Here is a 10,146-nt window from a genome sequence, read left to right as displayed (position 1 = left end):
TGGGTTTCCTGGCTGAGAGGTGGAGGGGTGGATTCATTGAGGTTATGCTGTTTTTACAGTAACGTTTAGCTATAGTATGAACAGTCTTTTGAAAGAAAGGGTCTGGTGTGAGGGGAGTTCAGTGCTGGTTAGATTAGCTTGTGGAGTGTATAGGGCTGATCTGGGGTCTGAGGGAGGGGAGTTCAGTGCTGGTTACATTAGCTTGTGGAGTGTATAGGGCTGATCTGGGGTCTGAGGGAGGGGAGTTCAGTGCTGGTTACATTAGCTTGTGGAGTGTATAGGGCTGATCTGGGGTCTGAGGGAGGGTGAGTAGGCTGCACCACTGAAGGACCAGAACACCCAGGGCATTGATGCAGGATTAGGGCCTGACATTCCACTGCCCTCTGAGGGAACATGGGAGAAAACACAGCCATGAGCGTGGTTGGGGTGGTCAGTGTGTGTGTGTGTGTGTGTGTGTGTGTGTGTGTGTGTGTGTGTGTGTGTGTGTGTGTGTGTGTGTGTGTGTGTGTGTGTATGTACCGTTGAAGACGGAAGTTTACATACACTTAGGTTGGAGTCATTAAAACTCGTTTTTCAACCACTTAACAAACTATAGTTTTGGCATGTCGGTTAGGACATCTACTTTGTGTATGACACAAGTCATTTTTCCAACAATTGTTTACAGACAGATTATTTAATTTATAATTCACTGTATCACAATTCCAGTGTGTCAGAAGTTTATATACACTAAGTTAACTGTGCCTTTAAACAGCTTGGAAAATTCCAGAAAATGATGTCATGGTTTTAGAAGCTTCTGATAGGCTAGGTGACATAATTTGAGTGAATTGAAGGTGTACCTGTGGGTGTATTTCAAGGCCTACCTTCAAACCCAGTGCCTCTTTGTGTGACATCATGGGAAAAGCAATAGAAATCAGCCAAATCCTCAGAAAAATTGTAGACCTCCACAAGTCTGGTTCATCCTTGGAAGCAATTTCCAAATGCCTGAAAGTACCACGTTCATCTGTACAAACAATCGTACGCAAGTATAAACACCATGAGACCACGCAGCCGTCATACCGCTCAGGAAGGAGACGTGTTCTGTCTCCTAGAGATGAACGTACTTTGGTGCGAAAAGTACAAATCAATCCCAGAACACCAAAGGACCTTGTGAAGATGCTGGAGGAAACAAGTACAAAAGTATCTACATCCACAGTAAAACAAGTCCTATATCGACATAACCTGAATGGCCGCTCAGCAAGGAAGAAGCCACAGTTCCAAAACCGCCATGAAAAAGCCAGACTACGGTTTGCAACTGCACATGGGGACAAAGAGCGTACTTTTTGGAGAAATGTCCTCTGGTCTGATGAAACCAAAATAGAACTGTTTGGCCATAATGACCACCGTTATGTTTGGAGGAAAAGGGGGGAGGCTTGCAAGCCGAAGAACACCATTCCAACCGTGAAGCACGGGGGTGGCAGCATCATGTTGTGGGGATGCTTTGCTGCAGGAGGGACTGATGCACTTCAAAAATATATGGCATCATGAGGTTGGAAAATGATGTGGATATATTGAAGAAACATCTCAAGACATCAGTCAGGAAGTTAAAGCTTGGTCACAAATGGGTCTTCCAAATGGACAATGACCCCAAGCATACTTCCAAAGTTGTGGCAAAATGGCATAAGGACAACAAAGTCAAGGTATTGGAGTTGCCATCGCAAAGCCCTGACCTCAATCCTATAGAAAATGTATGGGCAGAACTGAAAAAGCATGTGCGAGCAAGGAGGCCTACAAACCTGACTCAGCTACACCAGCTCTGTCAGGAGGAATGGGCCAAAATTCACCCAACTTATTGTGGGAAGCTTGTGGAAGGCTACCCAAAACGTTTGACCCAAGTTAAACAATTTAAAGGCAATGCTACCAAATACTAATTGAGTGTATGTAAACTTCTGACCCACTGGGAATGTGAAGAAAGAAATACAAGATCAAATAAATCATTCTCTCTACTATTATTCTGACATTTCACATTCTTAAAATAAAGTGGTCATTCTAACTGACCTAAGACAGGAAATTTTTACTAGGATTAAATGTCAGGAATTGTGAAAAACTGAGTTTAAATTTATTTGGCTAAGGTGTATGTAAACTTCCGATTTCAACTGTGTGTGTCTGGGTCTGTCTGTGTGTGTGTGTGTGTGTGTGTGTGTGTGTGTGTGTGTGTGTGTGTGTGTGTGTGTGTGTGTGTGTGTGTGTGTGTGTGTGTGTGTGTGTGTGTGTGTGTGTGTATCTGTACTTTTGACAGCTTCACTTGGCAGACTGTAACACTGGAACAAACTTTTCCTGTTGTGTTTCCCCTACAAACATGACTGTGATGTTCTGGAAAATGAGTGTGTTTGTGTGGGTGGGCGTGTGGGTACTTCTGTTTGATAAGCTGAGTAAGGGTTTTGTTGAGAAAAGTGTTTCCATTGTTTCATTGTGACAGTCTCTTTAAGTAATATTAATAGCTCGTAAGATTAATTGACTTTCTATGCCCTGATTATGTACTCACACTATGGCCATGTTTGTTGGAAACTTAACCAGCACAATCTCACAGTCGCACTGCGTCAAATCAGATCCATCTCAAGTTGTGCTGTAACCTTCAGTCTCATACCTGTCTCACAGTTGTAACCTTCAGTCTCATACCTGTCTCACAGTTGTAACCTGTACAGTCTCATACCTGTCTCACAGTTGTAACCTTCAGTCTCATACCTGTCTCACAGTTGTAACCTGTACAGTCTCATACCTGTCTCACAGTTGTAACCTGTACAGTCTCATACCTGTCTCACAGTTGTAACCTGTACAGTCTCATACCTGTCTCACAGTTGTAACCTGTACAGTCTCATACCTGTCTCACAGTTGTAACCTACAGTCTCATATCTGTCACAGTTGTAACCTGTACAGTCTCATATCTGTCTCACAGTTGTAACCTGTACAGTCTCATACCTGTCTCACAGTTGTAACCTGTACAGTCTCATACCTGTCTCAAAGTTGTAACCTGTACAGTCTCATATCTGTCTCACAGTTGTAACCTGTACAGTCTCATACCTGTCTCACAGTTGTAACCTGTACAGTCTCATACCTGTCTCACAGTTGTAACCTGTACAGTCTCATACCTGTCTCACAGTTGTAACCTGTACAGTCTCATACCTGTCTCACAGTTGTAACCTGTACAGTCTCATACCTGTCTCACAGTTGTAACCTGTACAGTCTCATACCTGTCTCACAGTTGTAACCTGTACAGTCTCATACCTGTCTCACAGTTGTAACCTGTACAGTCTCATACCTGTCTCACAGTTGTAACCTGTACAGTCTCATATCTGTCTCACAGTTGTAACCTGTACAGTCTCATACCTGTCTCACAGTTGTAACCTGTACAGTCTCATACCTGTCTCACAGTTGTAACCTGTACAGTCTCATATCTGTCTCACAGTTGTAACCTACAGTCTCATACCTGTCTCACAGTTGTAACCTGTACAGTCTCATACCTGTCTCACAGTTGTAACCTGTACAGTCTCATACCTGTCTCACAGTTGTAACCTGTACAGTCTCATACCTGTCTCACAGTTGTAACCTGTACAGTCTCATACCTGTCTCACAGTTGTAACCTGTACAGTCTCATACCTGTCTCACAGTTGTAACCTGTACAGTCTCATACCTGTCTCACAGTTGTAACCTACAGTCTCATATCTGTCACAGTTGTAACCTGTACAGTCTCATACCTGTCTCACAGTTGTAACCTGTACAGTCTCATACCTGTCTCACAGTTGTAACCTACAGTCTCATATCTGTCACAGTTGTAACCTGTACAGTCTCATACCTGTCTCACAGTTGTAACCTACAGTCTCATATCTGTCACAGTTGTAACCTGTACAGTCTCATATCTGTCTCACAGTTGTAACCTGTACAGTCTCATACCTGTCTCACAGTTGTAACCTACAGTCTCATACCTGCCTCCCATACACTCTCATAGTCTCACAAAAGGAGATAAACACGGTTAACAAGTGGTTTGTCCTTCATAAAGACCTTGGTTGCCAATACTGTCAGACCTAGAGACCTATCTCTCTCTCTGAACCGTGGAAGGTCAGAGGGTTTAAAGCTTGAAACGCAGGGGAATGTGCAGGTGGGATTCTGGCCAGGTCTGGCATCCCAGTCACAGGCTTCTTTCTTCTCAGTTGCATATGAGCAAGTTGCCATTGAACAGTTATCTGTCTTGTTTACCCACCAAACAGGTCTAAGCCATTGTTTATAGTGCTGTGTGCATGTGTACATATCATACATTTTTGATCCCACATTTTTGGTGTCTTTGAGTGTGTTCTATGTACAGCAGGGAAGTCAGTCCTTTGGGTAAGGATGTGGGTACACAGACCGGTGAGCCACTGCAGCCCCTTAAAGATGTTCAGATGTTTTGTGGCCCCCACCCGCCATCAAAGTTGCCCATCCCTGATGTATAAATATTTGTTTTATTTTTCATCAAAAAATCTTCCTCTCTTCTGTTCCAGGGACCCAGGTCAAAGATGGCAGCCTGCTCCGGGATCGAAGGCAGCCATGTTGGTGAAGGTGAACAGCATTGGCAGGAACCAGTCCGTGGTGCCCACTAGCACCCAGCACCTCAACACTCTCAGCCCTGGGAGCCCTGCTGTGTACCAGGTCCACTCAGACAGACCCAGCCCCAGACCCATATCCAGCCCTGCAGGCAAGATGGCTGCCCCTGTGGACCACAAGCAAGCCTTCCACCTGAAGAAGGGAGACAACGGTAACTTCGGCCTGGTGATGCCCTCCACTGGCACCCAGGTCTACCAGACTCCACAGAGGTGTCAGGCTGGCACCCCCCAGCCCTCCTCGCCCCATTACGGTGCCACTCCGCCCATCTATGATGAACCACCCATGGAAACACCTATCTATGATGAGCCCCCGATGGAGGTGGAGGGGGCCGCCCTCCTGAATAGGTCCTCCACCCCAACCACCAGCCTGCAGAGGGTTCGCCAACCCCAGACCCAGACCCACCACCAGACGCAGCAGCAACCCAAGCTGCTTCAATACCCAGCCTCTCACCTGGCCTCCAAACACAAGAGGAATCCCTCCGCCACAGAGTACAGCCCCGCTGGACGGGAGTGCATCAAACACATGGTCAACGTGGACCCTGCCACCTGCAAGCAGAGCCCCTTATCCCATCCTATCCAGATAGAGCAGGCCCCTGCTCTAGACCCTGACCTGCCCCCCTCTCCATCCCCATGCCCAGTCGTGAACCAGCCCAGGCCCAAGGAGGTGAGCCTGGAGAAGAAGCAGTCGTGGCGTCTCCTGGAGACCAGCGTGAGGAAGAACATGGACGTCCGGCACAGCCGGCAGAACAGTGTGGCGTCCCAGGAGTACCCAGCGCCGGCCGCCGTCACCCACCAGGACTCCGGCTACTCCACCGGGCCCTCGCCCAGCTTGAGGAGGAAGAACCGTCGGAGAGCCCTGGGAGGGGGTGCTGGGGGAACAGGGCAGGGCCGGCCAGGCTCAGTGGGCAGCAGTGGGGAGCTCAGTGCCCTGAATGAGAAGCTGATGGCAGAGATGCGGGTGGTGGTGAGTCGATCTAACACCCTGCGTGGCAGCAAGGCCAGCCTGGACACTGAGATGTCTGACAGCTCTGTACCTCGGACCCGTTCCCCCCTGGGTTCCCCGAAGAAGTACAGGGGCCGCAGCGCCTCCCGAGAGGACATCAGCGCCAGTAACCACTCTCTGTACCGGACCGGGAGCGGGAGTACCCATGGCGACGTGCCCCTCTCGCCCCTGGCGTCGGAGGGCATGGTGCGTCAGAAACGGACCTATGAGAAGGTGGACACTCTGGAGAAGAGCATCATCAGCCAGAACAGCCTGTCCTCCTCGGAGCCCCACATGTCCCTCTCACAGGTACAGTTCAGTACAGCCCGCCTCTCAACACTGTGTACTGTATCCGGGGGGGGGAATGTTATACTTGTCTTAGCTGTGTCTTAGCATTCAGACCTCTTTGTGAATACACAGTAGAAAACAGGCCTGTTCCTCTGGCGTGTGTTATATATAGTTATGTGTTGATATGTTGATATGTGTCGGGTGGCTGCTAGAGTTCCAGCACACTGGTTGAATCAACGTTGTTTCCTCGTCATTTAAATGAAATTACATTGAACCAACGTGGACTAAACGTTGAATTGACGTCTGTACGCAGTGCGAGGGCCGATCCAGCCATATGACTGGGCGGTCTGTGTGAGGAAAGCTCTGTACTCTCGATCTCATATGACTGGGTGGTCTGTGTGAGGAAAGATCTGTACTCTCGATCTCATATGACTGGGCGGTCTGTGTGAGGAAAGCTCTGTACTCTCGATCTCATATGACTGGGCGTATGCTAATTAGCCTCGTTAGGTGTATTACTGCAGGTCAGCTGGAATGTCTACCATCCATGCCCTGGGAATTTTCTCTCCATCTCTCTCCGACTCTGTCTCTACCAAAAATAAAGCTGCTGCCTTTCTCCTTGCTATCTTTATAGGCAGTTCTAGGGAACAACAATTGTTCTATTTTCCTCCCGTGCTCTGTTGGAGATGTGGCAGTGTGTAGGCGATACGAAGGGAAGGCATTGTGAGGCAGCAATCATCTCTGTCTCTCCCTGTCTTCTTTTCTCTGGGATTCACCTCCCTCTCGCTTCAGCCTTCAGGAGAAAAATTGGACGCTGTCGACTTCCTGTCGCCGTAGGAACAATGCAGTAGAAAGCTGCTTGTTCTCAGTTTCCTGTTGCCAGTCTGTTCCATTCCAGGAAAAGGGCCTCGGAGTGCCTTGAATCCTATTGGAGTTGTTTCTAATCACATGTTTTCCTTCCTGTAAAAAAACCAACGTCACGTTAATGCAGTGTGTGTATTGCCACCTGAGACAGCCCCAAGCCTCCTCCTCACCTTGTTTTAGAAATAGTTTATAGTGTGATTTGGGTTAGCCTAGTTGCTTGTTGTGGCTGATTAATTATAATGTTAGGCCGTGAGTTGTTTTTGTCAAAAGCTTTATCAACTCAAACCGCATCCACCCCCGCAACTATGAGACTGGCTGCTCTGCAGGGACTCTGAACAGAACAACCTGCACATAAAAACTAAAAACACAGAACGAGGACTCCACAGGCTACACGTTGGCGGTAGACAGGAAAAATAAACATGAAACGCGCATGAGTTTTAATGGGGGCGAGCGCTCCACTTCCCCACGTGAGGTGTCGCTCAGCTTTCCAAATCCATAAGGTGGCTTTAGTCACCTCCACCAACAAAACACTGCAAGCCTGGAGAAGATCTCTGGCAGAGAGAACGAGTGAAGAAAACACTGCAGGCCTGGAGAAGATCTCCGGCAGAGAGAACGAGTGAAGAAAACACTGCAAGCCTGGAGAAGATCTCTGGCAGAGAGAACGAGTGAGGAAAACACTGCAAGCCTGGAGAAGATCTCCGGCAGAGAGAACGAGTGAAGAAAACACTGCAAGCCTGGAGAAGATCTCTGGCAGAGAGAACGAGTGAGGAAAACACTGCAAGCCTGGAGAAGATCTCTGGCAGAGAGAACGAGTGAGGAAAACACTGCAAGCCTGGAGAAGATCTCTGGCAGAGAGAACGAGTGAGGAAAACACTGCAGGCCCGGAGAAGATCTCTGGCAGAGAGAACGAGTGAAGAAAACACTGCAGGCCTGGAGAAGATCTCCTGCAGAGAGAACGAGTGAGGAAAACACTGCAAGCCCGGAGAAGATCTCTGGCAGAGAGAACGAGTGAGGAAAACACTGCAAGCCCGGAGAAGATCTCCTGCAGAGAGAACGAGTGAGGAAAACACTGCAAGCCCGGAGAAGATCTCCTGCAGAGAGAACGAGTGGGGAAAACACTGCAAGCCCGGAGAAGATCTCATGCAGAGAGAACGAGTGAAGAAAACACTGAGGAAGAGAAAGATTCCATTCCGCTCTCAGCATCCATCTGTCAGGTGAGTCAGTGATCGATGTGGACTCAAAGTGCTTTGAGAGAACTGGATCATAGGATTCAGTGGGCGTGTCCGAATACCCATAAATAGTAGGCATTTGGGGTTTGCGTAAAAAAAAAAAACTTTCATTTTTAAATGCTTTAAATGCCAGGATGTTGTACTCATTTCACCTTTTCATGCTATTGAGGAAGATAAGCATCTTTCCAGACTTCTGTGTGTTTAACAACAGCTGATAATCAGCTGAGGGGACACGTTGTACCAACATGAATGAATAGTGGAAATCAACGCAATTGTGCATTAGGTGATGCGTTCTCAGTAGGATGAGCCTAGTATGTTGATATATTAGTTGCTTATATATTAATCAGCCGGGCTAGACAATCTGGACCCTCTCTTTCTAAAATTATCTTCCGAAATTGTTGCAACCCCTATTACTAGCCTGTTCAACCTCTCTTTCGTATCGTCTGAGATTCCCAAAGATTGGAAAGCTGCCGCGGTTATCCCCCTCTTCAAAGGGGGTGACACTCTAGACCCAAACTGCTACAGACCTATATCTATCCTACCCTGTCTTTCTAAGGTCTTCGAAAGCCAAGTTAACAAACAGATTACCGACCATTTCGAATCCCACCGTACCTTCTCCGCTATGCAATCTGGTCTCAGAGCTGGTCATGGGGGTGCACCTCAGCCACGCTCAAGGTTCTAAACGACATCATAACCGCCATCGATAAGAGACATTACTGTGCAGCCGTATTCATCGACCTGGCCAAGGCTTTCGACTCTGTCAATCACCACATTCTTATTGGCAGACTCGACAGCTTTGGTTTCTCAAATGATTGCCTCGCCTGGTTTACCAACTACTTCTCAGACAGAGTTCAGTGTGTCAAATTGGAGGGCCTGTTGTCCAGACCTCTGGCAGTCTCTATGGGGGTGCCACAGGGTTCAATCCTTGGGCCGACTCTCTTCTCTGTATACATCAATGATGTTGCTCTTGCTGCTGGTGATTCTCTGATACACCTCTACGCAGACGACACCATTCTGTATACTTCTGGCCCCTCTTTGGACACTGTGTTAACTAACCTCCAGACGAGCTTCAATGCCATACAACTCTCCTTCCGTGGCCTCCAACTGCTCTTAAATGCAAGTAAAACTAAATGCATGCTCTTCAATCGATCACTGCCCGCATCACTCGCCCGTCCAGCATCACTACTCTGGAAGGTTCTGACTTAGAATACGTGGACAACTACAAATACCTAGGTGTATGGTTAGACTGTAAACTCTCCTTCCAGACCCATATCAAACATCTCAAATCCAAAATTAAATCTAGAATCGGCTTCCCATATCACAACAAAGCATCCTTCACTCATGCAGCCAATCATACCCTCGTAAAACTGACCATCCTACCGATCCTCGACTTCGGTGATGTCATCTATAAAATAGCCTCCAACACTCTACTCAACAAACTGGATGCAGTCTATCACAGTGCCATCCGTTTTGTCACCAAAGCCCCATACACTATCCACCATTGCGACCTGTACGCTCTCGTTGACTGGCCCTCGCTTCACACTCATCGCCAAACCCACTGGCTACAGGTTATCTACAAGTCTCTGCTAGGTAAAGCCCCGCCTTATCTCAACTATAGCAGCACCCACCTGTAGCACGCGCTCCAGCCGGTATATCTCACTGGTCACCCCCAAAGCCAATTCCTCCTTTGGTCGTCTTTCCTTCCAGTTCTCTGCTGCCAATGACTGGAATGAACTGCAAAAAACTCTGAATCTGGAGACTCATATCTCCCTCACTAGCTTTAAGCACCAGCTGTCAGAGCAGCTCACAGATCACTGCACCTGTACATACCCCATCTGTAAACAGCCCAACTATCTACCTACCTCATCCCCATACTGTATTTATTTATTTATCTTGCTCCTTTGCACCCCAGTATCTCTACTTGCACATTCATCTTCTGCACATCTACCATTCCAGTGTTTAATTGCTATATTGTAATTACTTCGCCACCATGGCCTATTTATTTCCTTAACTTACCTCATTTACACTCACTGTATATAGACTTTTTGTTTTCTTTTGTTCTACTGTATTATTGACTGTATGTTTTGTTTACTCCATGTGTATCTCTGTGTTGTTGTATGTGTCAAACTGCTATGCTTTATCTTGGCCAGGTCGCAGTTGCAAATGAGAACTT

The 10,146-nt window shown here is 47.4% G+C and overlaps 1 protein-coding gene across 4 annotated transcripts in view; it reads left to right on the top strand.

Moving 5' to 3' along the window:
* Positions 1–10,146, top strand: part of LOC112235750 (rho GTPase-activating protein 39) — a 165,126-nt gene that overhangs the window by 117,650 nt on the left and 37,330 nt on the right. For all 4 annotated transcript variants that reach the window (XM_042304142.1, XM_042304145.1, XM_042304144.1 and 1 more), the window contains one exon: positions 4,512–5,904. In XM_042304142.1, coding sequence (XP_042160076.1) covers positions 4,512–5,904 — 1,393 coding nt within the window. The remainder of the gene's footprint in view (positions 1–4,511; positions 5,905–10,146) is intronic.

The sequence above is a fragment of the Oncorhynchus tshawytscha genome, linkage group LG22, assembly GCF_018296145.1.
Source record: "Oncorhynchus tshawytscha isolate Ot180627B linkage group LG22, Otsh_v2.0, whole genome shotgun sequence".
NCBI classification, from domain to species: domain Eukaryota; kingdom Metazoa; phylum Chordata; class Actinopteri; order Salmoniformes; family Salmonidae; genus Oncorhynchus; species Oncorhynchus tshawytscha.
This window is presented reverse-complemented; position numbering and strand designations above follow the sequence as displayed.